The 18,751-nt window shown below is 40.5% G+C and overlaps 1 protein-coding gene across 3 annotated transcripts in view; it reads right to left on the bottom strand.

Annotated features, from left to right (window-relative positions):
• Nucleotides 1–18,751, bottom strand: part of tfpia (tissue factor pathway inhibitor a) — a 69,017-nt gene that overhangs the window by 13,174 nt on the left and 37,092 nt on the right. For all 3 annotated transcript variants that reach the window (XM_075479035.1, XM_075479034.1, XM_075479032.1), the window contains exon 2: nucleotides 14,910–15,113. In XM_075479035.1, coding sequence (XP_075335150.1) covers nucleotides 14,910–15,113 — 204 coding nt within the window. The remainder of the gene's footprint in view (nucleotides 1–14,909; nucleotides 15,114–18,751) is intronic.

The raw sequence follows: 18,751 nt of genomic DNA, 5'->3' as shown, positions 1-18,751 counted from the left end.
TCATGTTGTTGTTTTTCCCATGCCTGTAGAATTTTCCATGTTACTCTGTTTTCCCTCGGTTTTTACAGTGAGTGTTTTTTTTAAAAAACTCACGACCATCTGCCAGCTTTTGCCTCTGTTGTCTAAGTCCTTCTCTTGGGTCTGCTCCTCGACAATTGTGACACATTTTGTATTTATTCATTGGAGGAACAAAGTTAAAATATTCTCCCCACATCAAAAAAATTCATGTTGGTATTGAACTGTTGAGTTAAATTGTGCAACGACAGTCGTGTTATTCACAGCAACAAATCTTTTGTTAAAGTGATACTCCGGAGTAAATTCAACCTGGGGTCATTTGAACGGTGATATCCAGCCAAGTAGCCCACCCGCAGTTTTTTCGATCTTGGCTGAACATCAGCTGAGTTACTGAGTTATCCCGAATAGCTTCGTACAAGGGTTAATGGATCCAGGTCCGTATCTCCAAAATTACCACACTAAAATCACATGCCATGACACCAAACTTCTACAGTAGTACAAATATGGTCTGTACTCACAAAGCGATGCATTTGGAAGTTTGAAAATAGTCCAGGAGTTTATTATTATCAACACAAGCCTGATAGCTTCTCTGCAGCTAAAGCTGCGTCGACGTCACTTCAGAGAGCTGGGAGCTTCAAAGTAAGATGAGGGTTGATCTACTACTGTAGACAACAAAGCAAGGCTGCTCAATTTCTCCATTGATAAAATAATTTCACAACTCTACAACACAAAAATTCATAAAAAAACATGTAGAATATAGCATATACTTTGTTGTCTACAGTAGTAGATCAACCCTCATCTTACTTTGAAGCTCCCGGCGCCTTGGAGTGACGTCGACGTAGCTTTAGCTGCAGAGAAGCTATCAGGCTTGTGTTGATAATAATAAACTCCTGGACTATTTTCAAACTTCCAAATGCATCGCTTTGTGAGTACAGACCGTATTTGTACTACTGTAGAAGTTTGGTGTCATGGCATGTGATTTTAGTGTGGTAATTTTGGAGATACGGACCTGGATCCATTAACCCTTGTACGAAGCTATTCGGGATAACTCAGTAACTCAGCTGATGTTCAGCCAATATCGAAAAAACTGCGGGTGGGCTACTTGGCTGGATATCACCGTTCATATGACCCCAGGTTGAATTTACTCCGGAGTATCACTTTAAAGTGATGAGAATACTACATAAGTAGTCGTTAGCGATTAGTGAGCAGGTGCATGATTTTAAACACAGCAAGTGAATGCAGTTTCTTTACATCAGAGAACATGAGAGTCTATAGTTGTTGCTTCTGACTTAAATTAGATGTGAAATATAAAATGTATAACTTTATCTTGAAAGCTGCTGTGCCTGAGGACGCCACTTTTTCAAGGTAGTTTTATTTTACCATGTGCCAAACAGTCTGGTTAATTCTACATTATAAAGACTCATCCTCACTTTGTTTGGAATAGATCAATGTTACTTTTCAGTTTGGTTCAAAAAGCAAAGTTACAAAAACTGACAAAAAAAATTGACTTTGCTTTAAAAAAAAAGAAGAAAGAACAGAGAAAACATTGCTGCATAAACTGAGTTTTCTGTTTATCTGTGACTGTATTTGTATTGGTTGGTCTAATATGTTTAGAAACATGAATGATTTGGTTGTCATCGTGATTTGGTGGATAACACTTCTCCCCTTGCATGCATTGGTTCTCTCTGAGTACTCCAGCTTCCTCCCACCGCCCAAAATCATGCATGTTAGGTTAATTGGTGATTCTACATTGAACTTAGGAGTGAGTGTGAGTGTGCGTAGTTTCTTGTCTATTTTTTCTGTGTGTGGCTCTGTGATGGACTGGCAACCCGTCCAGGGTGTGCGCCACCTCGTCCAGTGGCAGCTGGGATAGGTGCCAGCCCCCCCGCAACCTTCAATTGGATTAGGCGGGTATAGAAAGGGGAATGATGGATAAATAATATGAATCCCCAAAGGGAAATCTATTGTTTTAGTATAAATTATTGAGGAACATAAATAAATAAATAAGTTGACAAACTGGTGTAGCAGAGAGATGCATGGTTGAGATCTCCAGATATTGGCTGTTGCGTTTGTAGTGTTGCAATAACTGAGCTAATGACATGTGGCGTAACACAGGTGAACTCTGATGGTAGAAAAATGAGTAGAAACTCACAGCCAACAATTCAACAGCAGGAGTGCAGAGACAGAATTACACTATCAGTTGTTAACAATCCCTGAGATCCAAGATCCCTCTTACTGCTCTGTCTACAGTCTACTGCATTCCCTATTTTCTTACTGTTTCCTTGTCAGTGCTCCAAGCATTCTATTTGCATCTGGATACAGGGTCTTATTTGGGGTATTACTTGGGCTTCCAAAAGCCCAGCTGCTCTCAAATATTAACTTTCCCATGCGCATCGTAATTATGATGTAGTATGACCTTATACAGTGTTAAGTAGAACATGCAATAAATGAACTGACTCATGCTGTCCGACTCATGCTGAAATCACTGGGCATTGCACACTGTGCTGACACCCCAGCTGTACAATGACTCCAGAAAGTCAGATCCTCTTCTCAGTATTACTTCCATGTATAAGATGTTGAAGTATTGAGCCTAGGAGCTGTTGGCCATATCTTGATGCACCACTGTCCATGGTGCTGAAGTAACTGACGGGTTTGTAATTGCACCCTTTTCCTGTCAATTCTGGCCTTCTCTTGGTTTCCTTTCTACACTGTAAACCAAGAGTGTTCAGTTCTCTACGTTTTTTCAGCCTGTGCACTAGAACATATGGGTTTTATTCTAAAACATTATGTGATTTGATCAAGCAATTTGACATTTTACAAATAGATGAACATTTTTAAACATGCATTTATGGTCTGTGCTTTGCTGCTGGAGTTAAAGGAGAAAAACAGAGGCATCAGGAGTTTACATCAAGACTGGCAATCAACTTACCACAGAATGTTATTTATTGACAAACAAGTCAACAAACAAAATAAACAATCAATCAAACATGGTAGAAGCTTACTTAGTATTCTGCTAAGCCTTCAGACATGTGACTAAATATATGCTGATTCTACTCCAAAGTCACTATTGTCTGCATGTAAAGATTGCTAATATGACTGCCGGGGGATATCTTAAAGTTGTGCTCCCTCAGTTTGGTTTATCTGTTAAGTCTTTGAATAGCCACACTCCACTAAAGGGCGACCACGATTAAAATGCGATCATTGTAACATCTAAATATGTTTTATGAGGTGACTTTGACTTTAAAGCACTGGGCAAACACATATGTGAAAAGGGTAAAGGCTAGTTCTCTCTCTGGAGGAGTGCTGTGATGAATAATTCAAAATGTACTTTTCTATTAAAGCTGTGAAGGTGGAAGGGTTGATATGTGTTTTAAAGTTATCATATAGAAAGAAAAGACATTTGATCTCTCATCCTTTCCTTTCATTTCAAATATAAGGGGACAATATGTGTTAAAATAGCAGTGACCACTGGGGTGAGACAAAGGAACTACAAAGAACTCAATGAGGTAGGAGGTTTAACCATCACCTTCATTTTCGTTTTGTTATGAAAAGCCTTTTTATGATGTTATTTGTGTGTTTAGAAAAGTAATACATATGTCCAGTGTGAGGGATGGAAGTCTCAGTGTTAAAGGCCAGTTTTCTTGCAATTTTACCCCGAAGGAGAGAAAATATGACTGTGTTATCTCAGCAGAAAAATTTAAATGACAGAAAAAGGTGCAATAAATTGGAATGGCTGAATAATTCTCTGAGATTAAATGTGTCTGGGAGTTAAGCGGCCTGCCAGGTCTGCGACTAAAGATTACCATTCGTAGTAATTTTCATGAGCTGTTTATCTGCCACATATTTTCTACATCGGTTAATGAATGACAAACTATTAAATGTAAAACAGAAACTGGGGGTAAAAAGGCTCAGAAACGTTTCTTCGAGCATAACTAAATGCCTGAAAATGTCACAATTTATGGATTTTGAATTTACCATCCTATAAGATAAGCAAAAACACTGTAAAGAGGGATTGTTTGAGATTTGTTTGGAAAATGACAGTAATGATGAGCAGTGCATGTTTCATAGCTATATCGTCTCACCTCATAGCCCAGTGAAATATCTCAGACTGATGCTGTACTAATCACATATGAATTCAGAGATATATGTCACTATATATAGAGTGATGATTTTTGAGAAACAAACAGATTATGTAAGGGTGTGTACATGCTTGACTGTTTTAGTTTAAAACAAACTTGTGTGGGTCAAATGAAATATGAATGCAGAATAGATCAAAGATAACCAATGACAGTGCAGTTTAATTGTCAGAACCAATCACATTGGTTGATTGGTTCTGACTATCAGAATACCTTCATATCCACTCCTACGAGGACAAGAGAGAAGCTGTCCAATTCGTTTGTGACATTATTCACACAAAGCAAACCAGAAACAATCTTCTCTCCTTTATTTTTCCCTAAACTTAATCAGGTGTTTAATTTCCTAAACCTAACCATTGTATTTATTTTTCCTAAACCTAAACATGTAGCACTGGTGCATACGTGTAAACAAAGAAACATGAGAAGAACAGTGGAAAAAATGCCAGTGAAAGGACATAACACAATATCAAACAGCAATATCAAAGGTAAAAGGAGAGTAGAATAGGAGTTGAATTAGGTCTCTTAGCTGAAAGGAAATGTTTTATGAGTTTTAATGAGTTGGCCATTACCCTGCCTGCCGTACCTTCCTCTTAACTGCTTGTTTGTCGTTGGTTCTGCATGTGTTAAAAATAGTAAAAGATTTCATTTAAAAACAAAACATAAAATTTATAAAACATGAAAATATGCTATAAATGTGATTCTTAGACAAAAAATAGCCAAATGTTCCTGCCATGCTGTGACACATCAATGTGATGACTTATTTTTTCTAAAAATTACCTCCAAAACTGGAAGAAATAATTTAGTACTATACAGTACAGGTAACTATGTTTGTTTAGAGAAGCCGGCTGCATTTGTCCATCCCAGATTTCCTAAAACAGCATATATATATACAGCATATTCTTATGTCACTTCCAGCTAGAGTCCAGAAATTGTCTTAAATGAGAAAAACAAGGAGAAAAGTCTATGGTATGCCAAATTACACACAGAATGGGCTAAAAATCAGCTGCAAAAAGTCTTCATGAGTTATAAATACACATTTGAACTTACTGGTTAATATCTATGTTGTGTCGGTCGGAGGTTAGAAGAGAGGAACAGCAGTGAGCATCAATAGCCATCTGTAAAGCATGATGGGGGCTCTGTCATGGTTTTGGGCTGCATTTCAGCCACTGTTGTCAAAACTGACGAAATTATGAACATGAAAAAGTAGTCAGATTTGGATCCACCCTGCAGTGCTGTCAGGAGAGCATCTGTTTGGCCTCTAGGAACATTTATTTATTCCTTACACACTGCAGATGCAGTAAAAACATAGGTCAATAGACAAACACACTAGTGGAACACTATCAGTTATGACTTGACATCCTCTGAGCCCAGATTGCAGCATTTTTTAAGCAATGTTTATGTTTATGCATTTGGCCGACGCTTTTATCCAAAGCACCTTACACTCATATCCCAGGTAGGCAGGTAGCGTAAGTGAGTCTTGCCTCAGGACCCCTACTGGAGGTAGTACCTTTCATGCAGGGGGTCAGGATTCAAACTCAGGTCACCCACATGAAAGGTGGCAATCTTCACTAATTCACTACACTATCCAGTGCATGTGGGATGATCTTGACAGAGAACAGAACAAAAGGCAGCCAACATTCAAAGAAGAGCTTTGGAATGTCCTTCAAGAATTCTGAAAAACTATTCCTGACTAACTATTCCTATTCCTAATTTAATGTATTTACATTTGTGTTTGCACATGTTTAGAAAAATATCTGCACCTAATGATGAGTGGTTCTGTGGAATTTCTTGCTCCTCTTGGACTACTAATAATCACTTTATTTATCCCTTCTGACTAACTTTGCTCCCAAAATGCAGGTTTACTTGTGGTTCCCAGGGTTTCTAAAAGTAGAATGGAAGGCAGAGCCTTCAGTTATCAGGCCCCTCTCTTGTAGAATAAGCTGCCAGTAAATGTCCGGGAAGCAGACACCCTTTCCACTTTTAAGACCAGGCTTAAAACTTTCCTTTTTGATAAAGCTTATAGTTAGGGATGGCTCAAGTCATCCTGAAACATCCCATAGTTAAGCTGCTATAGGCCCAGACTGCTGGGGGGCCTCATCTGTCACACCTTTCCTCACTTTACTCTCTTTTTCCCCCGTTTGATATTATGTACATGGGACATTATTGTGGTCGTTAACTCGTGTTTCCCATCTTTTCTGTCTTCTCAAACCCCAGCTGGTCCCCACCCTTCCCGAGTCTGGTTCTGCCAGAGGTTTCTTCCTGTTAAAATGGAGTCGTTACTTTCCACAGTGGCCTCAGGCACGCTCAGGACGAGAGATTGGACTGAAGACAAGTTTCGGGGCAATCTGTTGATTTCCTTAGCCAGGAAATTGTTTTTGAATTGGCTCTATATGAATGAATTGGATTATTTTGAAAATAATTATGATTACAATGAATTGAATTCCAATTGGCTTGAATTGAACTATACTATTTAAGTGCCTTGAGATGACATTTGTTGCAATTTGGCACTATATAAATAAAACTGAATTGAATTGAATCATTTCCAGCCTCCAAACTTATTCAGCGTCCTGGATAGTTGCTGCTGGGATTTCACAAACATAATTCAGCAAACTTCATCTGGTGAGTACTGAAATATTGACATTAAATTCATTTTCTTTCAAATTTGGGTTTTAATTAGAAAACATTTTCATTTCGTATGATCTCCACAGTTGGCTAGCTTTCTATTACTTGTAGCAATGAAAACGAAGTGATAAGATTTTTCCATTACTTGTAGCTTTAAACAAGTAACAGGGCTTTTTTTTCTTTTAAAATGAACACTTAATAATTACTTTTTACTGCTTGTAGCCTCAAACGAAGCAGTCGGCTTTTGTGACTTAGCATTTGAATAAAGTATCCAATGACAGAGACGTCTGGATTGGATTGTCGTATGGCCCTCTTGTTTGGAATGGGGAGTAGGTTTTCTGTTGAGGATGGACCTCCAGAGGGGCCAATTGTAGATATCATGAAAAAGAATTGTGGGGATAAGAGTTTAATATAGCAAAGTTAGAAGAAAAAGGAACAAGAAATGAGAAGAAAAAACAAAATTAAAAAAGAATGTTTTGAGATGTGGAAAGTAGAAGCAGAGACATGAAGTAAGAGATTACTGCAAAAACAACTTCCCTTAGCATTAGGGCTGAGCAATTTTATTGATCCTGCGATATATATTGATATATCGTTTCCCTATAAAGTATCGATTTTTCAGCCATGAGTATCGATTTTTAATTTTTTTTTTAAGTTAAATTATTTTTTTATTTTAACATTTAAATTTTTTTTTTTAAAGCTAACTTTATTGAAAAGTCAGACGTTACAATTAGTGAAAACACAGAGCATTAAGGTAATACAATACAATGCCGGGGGGTCACATTATACAAAACAGCGATAAATTAGTTCATAAAAATGTTGTAAAAAGTGCATAGCTCTCACGTTTGTGACATGTTCGTTTGTTTCTGTTTGTCTGGCTGTGTTGTCCTTCCAGTTCAAAGGTTGGACCAACAGTCCAATCAGTGACGATTCATGTCAAATCACACTGTCACCTTTTCCCCCCCAGAAAATTATGTAAGTGTATCGAATTGTATCGAATCGTATCGGATCGTATCGTATCGAATCGTATCGAATCGAATCATATCATTGGCTGAATATCGTGTACCGTATCGTGAGATTAGTGTATCGCTACAGCCCTACTTAGCATGCAGAAAAGTTTAAACCAAAGCAAATTCCACACACGCAAAGAACAACAGGGGAGGGACATGGCCATCACAAGAACTGGGAAAAGAGATTTCCAAGTGATTTCTGTGGCCAACGTGGACACTGGAAGTGTGATTGTCACTGAAACACCTTATCGACACCAGCAGACAAGTTGGACGGAAAGTGGTTGGGGGTTGTGGGAGAGAGATGGACTCCTACTGATTAGCTAAACCAGCTTGTGAAGAAGGAAGGAGGCACTGTCCTATTCAAATGTGTATTCATTCAAACATTCAAGCTTCAAATACGCATTCTTGCTCTCTGAAGTCACTCCCAGTAACCTGATGAGCAGGAACTTGATGTGCAAATTAAGCCTTTGTCTAATCTCAACCACAGAAGGTGTCAAAGATCGCAGACTAACTGATATGACACCAAGTTTTCCCCACTCCTTTGTATACCACACCTTGAACATGACATATGGATTTCAATGGCAATTGCAACCATTAACATTCTTTCCTGAGTTTGTTTCAGCCAGGAAACTAATTTCAACAGCTGCAACAGACTTCATGGCACCAGAGGACCTGTAATGTATCTCTCATGTGTCACCGGAACCTGACGAATCATACGAGGGAGGTGGGTTAAGGGAGAGGTTTAACAAACTCACATTGACACATACTTATTGGACACAACATAAATATGCCGTTAGTCTCACATCAGCTCAATGTAACATGTACATTGGACCATGGACCATTCAGTCACACACATCCCACCGGCAAAACACACATCAGATAGTTGGGAAGATTTGAGCCCAGTTATGAAATCGTGTAAGCGCACAGCCGATTGGCAAGAAACATCTGATAGATCTATTCTTTTTTCACCTACACTGCAGTGGTACTCAAAAAAAGGTGACATGTGTTGTGCACACTCAAATAACAATCCAGCTGGTACCTAAAAGCACTTCTAAAACTTTTTGATGTTTGTCCAAAGAATACACTGCACCTATGGATGTAAAGAAGGATTTTCGTATTAGTATAGGAATAGTTTGGAATAAGAACAAAAGTTTTGGAAGAATATTAATTTTTACCGCATTAACTTAACGTTTTACTCTTTACTTCCTGTTTACACGTACTTTCCTTGACTTGTGTGTTAACAACTGCTCTGTGTGCTTTTAACTGCCCCACGGGAACAAACAAAGTTGTTTGAATTGAATTAAATACTCCTTTCTCTGCACAGAAAGAAAAGAAGAGTATTTGCAGTGGAATAACTGGTACATATCTGATAATTTAACCAAACATTCTAGTGTTCACAGATTCAAAAGCTCTGGTGTTAGAGTGGATGGGTCTCACTTTCTTTCTATTTGTTCTGAAAACATTGTGCTGAGCAGTGCAACCCTTCTATAGAACACATGCAGTTGTTGTTGCTACATGTTCCTTCACATATACCATACTGTGAATGCATGAACAAATGATACAAACAAAACATGGATTCAAATTAATGAATACCACTAAGAGCTGCAAAATACCTTTTGAATAAAGACCTTTTATTTGGTGGATTTTACTGTATATAAGAACAAATATATATGTAGGCTATATGTATGTGTATATACTGTGTATATACATTGTGAAAATGTGCGAATTTTATACATATGTTCAATTTAGTTACATTTAGTTTATGTTTAAAAAGCAGCAAACAGATTTGTTTGTGTGGAAAATGCTAAAATGGATGTGACAAAGCCTGCTGAATGCAAATTCATTCATGATCCTCTTGTCTGGCAGCATACTGGAACACATAGCATGCAGTAAGGTGAAGGTTAATGTTTGCCAGTGACACAAAGCACTTTGTCATATTACGGAATAACATGCCATGCAGATGTGTTATCGCGTTGCATGCAAGGGCATAATTCATGTTCATCCAACATATCAAAGTACAAAAATGTATCATATGCTTTCTGCAAATGGCAGATACTGTTACACACTGTCCATAGCCTTTCTGGAAGTGACAGAGGTGTTCATGTGTCATTCTCGGATTCTCAGTTCCACCCTGCTAAATGCCACTGCAGAGCAACTGCGAGTAAATTGAACTGCCACGAGTGAAAGGTCTAATTGTTGCAGCTTTGATTGCTTTTCAGTGCAAAAGTTTTGTGATGTTATAATGAAGTACCACTCAAAGAAAATATGTGTACACTGTGGTCAATGACAGAACGTACTGCTTCACTGTCAATGCTGCACTTGGCTGGCCTCACTGTGCTTTTCCAAATACTGATTTATGATGGTACAACTAAATCAATGGCGGCTTTGGGATTTTATCTTTATTTTGTCTATCAAGCCCCTTTTATGCGATACATAACATTCAGAGCTTTATCAATCAAGGCACTTATCACTCTTTCTCTAGTGTTCCGACAGACATGCCTGTGAACGTGACAGAAAGAGCCTTGGAATGTGAAAAATCTTTGAAAAGGGCTTAGCAGTGTGAGCTTTCACTTCAGCTGACGATGCCCTCTCCACAGCATCATTGCTGTCTCTGAGAGAAGTTTCACCACCACATGTGACTCTATAAGTTCTCATAGAATGACAATTTTCAAGGTTTAACCATTTAAAAATTCCAATCAAGTTAACAGAAATTAGCAGCAAGCTTCAGCTTCAGCTTCAACTGAAACAACAGCTGAATCACAAGAGCTTGATTTCTGGATAGAGAAGACAGGATTTGAGAAAGAAGTCAAGAAAGCAATCTATGTTAAACTGCAAAAACCACCTTTGAACAGAGGAGGTAGTCTCAGGTATCACCTTCCCAGCACCTACAATGCAGCAATTGTCTCTCCTCCCCAAGCAGTTTCACAATCATTTGCACGTTGGATCCTGTGACCAAAATTCACCCTTTCAGGCAGGCAGACAATTCAGAGATGATAATGACTCTAACGACATGCACATTGGTCAGGGGACTCGGTGCACATGTGACTGTAACGACCCTCTCTGCTTATAAGCTGATACTCCCCACCATCTAGTTCAGAACTGAAGTAGCCTGTCGGATGACATGTGAAACATCTTCAAGATCCAAGAAGAAGTCCCGTTGCCCTTATTCAAGCTCCTTTGATTACCATGACCTGGATGACTGAGAATCTTCATCAAAACAATAGCTGAAAATCTCTTTAGCGTAACAATTCCTGTGTGGACCCATATTTCTTAATGTTAAACTTGCCCTAGTTTGGCTGTTGTCCTTGCTAAGTCACTCCTTACTTTTGTGTTTTAAGGTGCATAAAACTCTGATAATTGAACTTCTTTTACTCTTATGTGAACTTTTGAGCTCAACTTGAAGTGATAAAGTTGAAAGTGAGGAGGGGGGCTATGCTGGGCCATCAGTTGGGCCATCAGAAATCAATCAGAGTAATCAGAGGCTGTGAACCAGGGCCGGAGTGGGACTCATTTTCAGCCCTGGAGTTTCATGCCTCAGGCTGCGTCTACACGAAAATGTTTTTCACTTTAAACAATACTTTTTCTTATCGTTTCGCTGTCGCGGCCACACGGAGCCGGCGTTCCCACTACCCCAAAACGATAGTTTTTGAGAACGGGTTCCAGAGTGGGAAAGTTTGAAAACGGCCTTGTTTCGTTTCCATTGTTACAGCTAAAACGTTTTTGCGTCAGTCAAACGTTGACGCTGTGAGCCAATTTTAACACTTCTCTATTGTCTCACAGCGTGGCGTGACACAGTGGCGTGTGTACTGCATCGTTTCATCGTTTTCATCCGTTTTCGTCTGGACCTGAGTCTTTACAGCAGCGCGTTGCCGTGTGGTCGCAAGAATTTTCGTACCCGTTTTCAAAAAAAACCTCGTTTCGTTTTCGTGTAGCCGTAGCCTCAGACCAGCCCACTTTAGATCACAACCTATTATTAAAATCACGTAATTATAACCTTACATTTGATATAAAAAACACATTTTGACTTAACCAGTTAAGATATTTTCAATGGCAAAATATGCAGGTTTATTTCATATTACTTTTATCCTATTTTCTTTAAATTGTGGGCTTTGTGTATTTACTATCTTACTTTTAATGATACAAAATATAACAGACCCAGACCCAGCTCTTCAGAGAGCATCTCCAATCCTAGCACTTACCCTGTACTTCCCTACCCCTTCTACTGCAATTTATCTTTCTGTACTTCCCTCTATGCCTGCACTCTATCTCTATACTCTCACCCATGTCACCTCCGACATAGTCTGACTAGCGGTTTCCTTCTATGTAGCCTATTGTTAGCTTTGATGTTAGCTGTAATGTTATATCCTAATTTGTAAGTCGCTTTGGATAAAAGCGTCTGCTAAATGCATAAACATGCTTACCAAGAGATATCTGCCTGCGTTACTCTCCCTCATGCAGAGTGAAGGATTTTGGGTATTTTAACAACATAAATGGACTTGCATGCAGTTCTCCAAAAACCTAACATCAAACATGATGCCCAAGGATTACTTTATGCACAGGCCAAATGCTTATTGCTTCACTAAAATGGAGCTGGTCAGATTATACCATCAATATAGCCTCGTTCCCACTATGCAGTCCGGTACGGGTCGGTTCAGAACGGTACAGTACGGGTCGCTTTGGGGTCAGCTTTGCGTTCCCACTGTACAAAGGGGACCCTCAGGGGTGGGCGGAGTGCGTGCTGAAGCGTAAATAGCAAATAACAAATAACATCCATAATTTGGAACCACCTCAAAGCTTCTTCAGCTAAATGCGACACTGGCTCGCGGTCCGGTTGAAACCACTCTCTGCCATATTTGTGGCAATCAGCTGGAAAACATTTTCGTTTAGCACAGCACCATCGAGCTCCCGCTGCACAGCCTCCTCACCAACACCGGAGAGCAGAGCCTGGAACCGGTCCTGTGTGCTCGGTACCCCAAGCAGAAGGGTTACGAAAATGGTAATGGTACGGTACGGATCGGTACGCTTTCGTGATAATGGAAACACTGAAATAAGCGAACCGTTCCGACCCGACCCGTACCGGACTGCATAGTGGGAACACGCCATTTCATGTTTGTTAATGTGACTGCTAGATCCTTTACAGACTTTCGTCATTGAACATTTTACAAATTTTCCCAACTCCTTCTGGAGTTATAGTTTTCTCATAAAATGTTGAATTGTTGGGGAAAATAAATCTAAATATTTTTTTGTCAAAATATTGACATATGGAGACATGAGAAGCTTCAGCTGCAGCTCAAATTCTTTCAAGCACAATTTTCTCTTTGATTTGTCTTAGATTATGTGAAATAAATCGCTCTCTTTTGCAGCCAATTATCCGAAGTCAAAGCTAAGAGGAGAAAAGTTTGGACAATGTTGACTAGTTTTCCTTTGAAGAGCTGATAATCTGTCAAAAGTAAACCACCTTTGCGTTGCGTGTCTGTCTATTAATGTGACACGTGTGCAGCGGTTCAGACTTGTACCATGTTGAAAGTGTTATGTAAATTGTATGTTACTAGGTCTCCAAGACAGGCTGGTGCTACAAATTGTTGTGGACAAAGCACCAGGGGGTCCACCCACACACTGTCAGTTCATGATGCTTTAGTCAAACTCACACCTGTAAATTTTCAGTTGGTCACTATTTTCGAAGAAATAGATATCACAAATCATGCTTGAACTTGTGGTGTTGTGAATGAATGTGAGGGTAACTTAGCAATGATGATGGCTGAGTAAAATTTCCCATCTGACAAAAGAAAGGGGTAAAAAAAGGAGCTGAAAAAAGGAACTTCTTGCACCACCTCTTTCACTATCTTCCCGTCTCTGACATTAGATTTGTAATAAATGTGTCCCTTCAACAATATTGACAATGTAACTAATCAAAAAACTACCAACAGCAGCATCATTATAAGTCATAGATGCATATTCAAATTATAGATAATAAACGGCATCTCTGTTTTTATGTACATTTTGAAGTCAACACTTATCTGGTAACACTGCCATGCAGAAGCTCCTCTCTCCACCAAAACACAGACATCCATACCTTCAACTATTTGTTATATTTACTTCTCTGCTCAATGCAGTTTTTCCCTAAATCTTCCAAATGTAATTGCATACTAGCAGGTTAGATTACTTGTGGTGATGAGATTGCCATCTTATTATTGACTGTGAGCAGATGTTGTGGGCAGATTGTCAACATCTCATGTGTAAGATGTTCTCCTCTGTCTGAGAAAATGATCAGTCCCCTCAGTGTTTTCGACCCGTCAATAAGTGTTCCCACTGAAGAATGAAGTGTTTGGAAATGGCATTCAGCAGATGCTTTTGATACAGTGCGGCTCCACCTCTGTTTGGTATGACTGACTTACCAAAGAGGAACAGCAGTGAATAAACAAGAGAGGTTTTTGGTTTATTTTTTGTGCAAATAAGCCCCAACCAATATGTGAAAAAAACATCATGCTGTCACATGTGTAAGAGGTTGTTAATCACTAAAAGCAAATAAGTTTTGTTTTCCATCTTTTCCATCATTAAAAACCCAGTATGTATGTATTATTTTACTGGATTTCTGTTGGTTTACTCCTCACCTAGAGATTTAAAACCAATTGCCAATCTAATGAAACTTCTGCCTAAGCCGAAAAATGAAGTGGGAAATCCAGTCTGAGCCTGAGCACCTATTTAAAAATTATGAATGATTCATTCACCTATAATTTATCAGCACCATAGTTTTTTGTAATCTATATGCAATACAGATTAGATTACCTTTTTCCCCCCTTTAAGCAGATGCCCTCAGCAAAACTGTGCTTATTAATGTGCTGCCAATGTTCCATGTTAGCTGCATAGCAACAAAATAACTTTGTAATAGGATTTTATGCCCTAGGTGGCAATGAAGCCTAATTAAGAACAACAGTCCTTGAGAAAAAGCATTTACACGAAACAGAATTACAATGTAAATCTACAGAATGTGATGTCAGCAGTCATTATTACAGCGATCCTTTATTTTTTTCATTCTTGTGTATCAAAACATTAGGATCTTTAGTCACGGTTTAATCAAACTGAAATAGAAGAAATATGCTAAAATCCACTTTGTAATGGTTTCACTCACCTGAGACAACACATGTTTCCTCACACTCTTCCAAGGTCTCAAAGTTGTTGGCGTTACCTCTGCAGCCTCCATATTCGAACTGCTCACAGTGTCCCGTGTTTACATTGAAGAAGAATCTGTCCTTGATGGCCTTGCATGGCCCCGGCTCATCTTTCAGGGCACACAACTCTTTGAAGATGAAGAGCTCAGGTTGCGCTTCGTGCTCTGAGGGGGGAGAGGAAGAAAAACTTTCAGTATCCTTTTTCTGGCAAACCTCAGTGGATGGTGTTTTGTTTGTGTGTAACACCATCAAACTCTAACCTCGGGCTTTTGAAATGAGGTGAAGTTGACTTTAGTGTTTGACAGCTTACTGTCTTGATATTCTGGGTTGCAGAGGGAGAGGGAGCTGCGGAGAATGCCAACGTGTGTGACCTGACTGAATGTTGAACATATTTCAAAATTATGCAAATGTTGTAAAAGTCAGTTTAACCTCCCACATCAAATACTATTTCTTTATTTTAATTACATTTTATTAGATAAAATACAACTCTGGGCACAGGGCTCAGATTGTGGACTTATTTCTAATTATTCATTTCTTGGACTCACACCGAGAATAAGTAACCATCACTGAGCACCTGCATAAGAATTGATTCAGGCAGGGGGCTGCTGGGGGGGAGGAGATGGAGTGAAAGCAAAAAAATTCCCAGCATGAAAGCCAAAGTAATACTTTGCGCTGTAGCAATTCAGTTTATTTATTGCACAGACTGAGAGACTGGATTTTCACTGTTTCAAATAATCTGCGCTGATGTGGAGAACGTGTTTGATCACCAGTAGATCGAGACTCATATCAGGTTATTCATATTGTGGACGACGAGGATCCACACCGACATAGCTCTCTAATGTCATTATCATTCATAAAAAGCTGGAAAAAGGTGACACCGAATCCTCTGAGCTCTGCTGAAGTCTGTTGTGAATGTTAAATCCCTATCTCAGCGTGTAGCAGGGAAATGTATTTCTCCCTCGTCCTTGTTGTTTTGAGGTCAGCTCTGTGTTATTCTCGCCTACAGAGGTGCAGTTGCTTCACTGGCCAATGCTGAATCAAGTCAGAGGGTGTTGAATATGGTCACATTCTGAGTGACGGTGTTTAAAATCTGCTCTCTGTTTTGCACATGCTGATATTTCGTAACTATAACGAAATGTCATGTATCATTCAATGTTTTATTGACACTACTGTGTTCCATCTTCCCTTGATTGCCCCATTAGTTTAAATACCTGCTCTTCTCTGCCATTCATCGCCAGTGTGTTCATGTTTTCTGTAATGCATATTTGGCTAATAACCCTGGACCTTGACCTCTAGAGTTTTTTGTTTCCCTTTGGATTATTTTCAGTACTTAGATTACCCATGTTTTTTGTTCGACTCTTCTGCTCACCAATCCAGGTTTTTCTCAGTGAGACTTTGTTCACAAATAAACTGAATTTGCTTCTCCTGACTCTCTGTCCGCTCTGGGATCCGCACTTCAATAGAGTGTGACAAAACAGATAAAAGCTGACGATACATAATGGGAGAAAAACTACCCGCCTGTTGTACAGATATTGGTAAATGAATCAACATAAAGGCTATAAGTTGATTTTTCTAAATTAGAAACAAATGTTTGAAGGGACAGAAAATAATTTCCATCCATCCATTTTCATATGCTTATCTGAGATTGGGTCACGGAGGCGACAGGTCCAGGGGAGAAATCCAGACATCCCTGTCGCCAGTAACACTCTCCAGCCCCTCCTCGGGGATCCCAAAGTGTTGTCAAGCCAAATGAGACATAAAATCCCTTAAGTAAATCCTAGGTCTGCTCCAGGGCCTCCTCCCAGTAGGACGTGCCCAGAAAACTTCCAAAGAGAGGTGACCAGGAGGCATCCTAAACAGATGTCCGAACCATCTCAGCTGACTCCTTTTTATGTGAAGGAGCAGTGGCTCTACTCCGAGGTCCCTCCAAGTGGCCGAGCTCCTCACCCTATCTCCGAAGGAAACCCATTTCAGCCGCTTGTAGCTGCGATCTCGTTCTTTCATTTACTACCCAGATCTTGTGACCATGGGTGAGGGCTGGAACAAAGACGGAACAGTAAATTGAAAGCTTCACTTTCCAGCTCAGCTCCCTCTTTACCACAACAGATTGGAGCAGCGCCCTGATACATCTGACAAAGCCCCAATCCATCTGTCCATCTCTCGCTCCAACCTGCCATCGCTCGTGAACAAGATAACCAGATACCTAAACTCTTCCGTCTGAGGAGAGGTCTCATCCCTGACCCGGAGAGGGCATTCCTCCTTTTTCCAGTTGAGAACCATGGCTTCGGATTTGGAAGAGCTAACTTTCATCCCGGCCACTTCATACTCAGCTGCGAACCGCTTGAAGAAGCTAACAGAACTACATCATCCGCAAAAAGCAGAGATGCGACCCTGAGGTTCCCAAACCAGAAGTTCTCCTCTTCACGACAACGCCTTGAGATTTGAGAGATCCTGTCCATAAAAATCACAAACAGGATCGATGACAAGGGGCAGCCCTCGCAGAGTCCAACGCGCACTGTAAACAAGTTCGACACAGCTCTTGCTTTGGTTGTACAGGGTAGCTTTTACAGCTCATAAAAGTGGCCCCGGTACCCCATACTCCCTCAGCATCCCCCCACAGAGTCTATCAGGGAACACGTTCATAAGCCTTTTCTAAGTCTGCAAAACACATGTAGACTGGATGGTTAAACTCCAACCATTCCCTCAGTAAATCTGCAAGGATAAAGATCTGCTCCACTGCTCCACGACCTAGGCGAAAACCTCACTGCTCCTCCTGAATCTGAGGTCTGACAATAAGTCGGAGCCTCCACTCCAACACCCTCAAGTAAACTTTCCTGGGGAGGCTGAGTAGTGTAATCCGCCTGTAGTTGAAACACACTCTATGGTCTCCTTTCTTAAAAATGGAAACCACAACCCCGGTCTGCCACTCCACAGGCTTTGACCCATACTTCCATGCAACATTGAAGAGGTGTGTCAGCAAAGCCAGCCCCACCATGTCCAGAGCCTTTCGCATCTCAGGGCGAATCTTGTTCACCGCTGGTGCTTTGCCGCACCAGGTGACCCCTGGGACAACCAAGCCCGAAAGGCCTCCTTCTTCAGCTTGACGGTTTCCCTCACCCCCTACGCCCACCAGCGGGTCCTCCAGTTACTGCCACAACAGGCACAGACAACCTTCAGGCCACAATTCTTGGTAGCTGCATCCACAATGGAGGTCCTGAACATGGTCCATTCAGATCCCATGTCCCCAACCTCACCTGGTATGTGAAAAAAATTCTCCCAAAGGTGCAAGTTAAAGACCTCATGAGCAGGGGCTTCCACCAGACGTTCCCAGTTCACCCTCACTACTGGTTTGGGGTTACCAGTAGTCTTTCCCCCAACGGATCCAAGTCACCACCAGGTGGTGATCAGTTGACAGCTCTGCCCCTTTCTTCACCTTCTTATGTCCAAGACATAAGCCCGCAGGGCTTATGATACGACTACAAAGTCAATCACCTTTGACCTAATGTGGCCTGGTACCAGGTAAACTTATGGACCACCTTATGCTCGGACATGTTGTTTGTTGGCTAGCACAGAAGTCCGAGAACAAGACTCGGATTTAGATCAGGGAGGCCGTTCCTCCCAATCACGCCTCTCCAGGTAACTCGATCATTGCCACAATGGGCATTGAAGTCCCCCAGAAGAACAAAGAAATCCCCAGGTCACACCCCCTCGAGGATGCCACCCAGAGGCTGAAAACAGGCCAGGTAATCTGAGCTGCTGTCAGGACCGACCAGCTCACACTACACCCAACCTCGAATTTCCG

This window comes from Odontesthes bonariensis, chromosome 12 (assembly GCF_027942865.1).
Source record: "Odontesthes bonariensis isolate fOdoBon6 chromosome 12, fOdoBon6.hap1, whole genome shotgun sequence".
NCBI classification, from domain to species: Eukaryota; Metazoa; Chordata; class Actinopteri; order Atheriniformes; family Atherinopsidae; genus Odontesthes; species Odontesthes bonariensis.
This window is presented reverse-complemented; position numbering and strand designations above follow the sequence as displayed.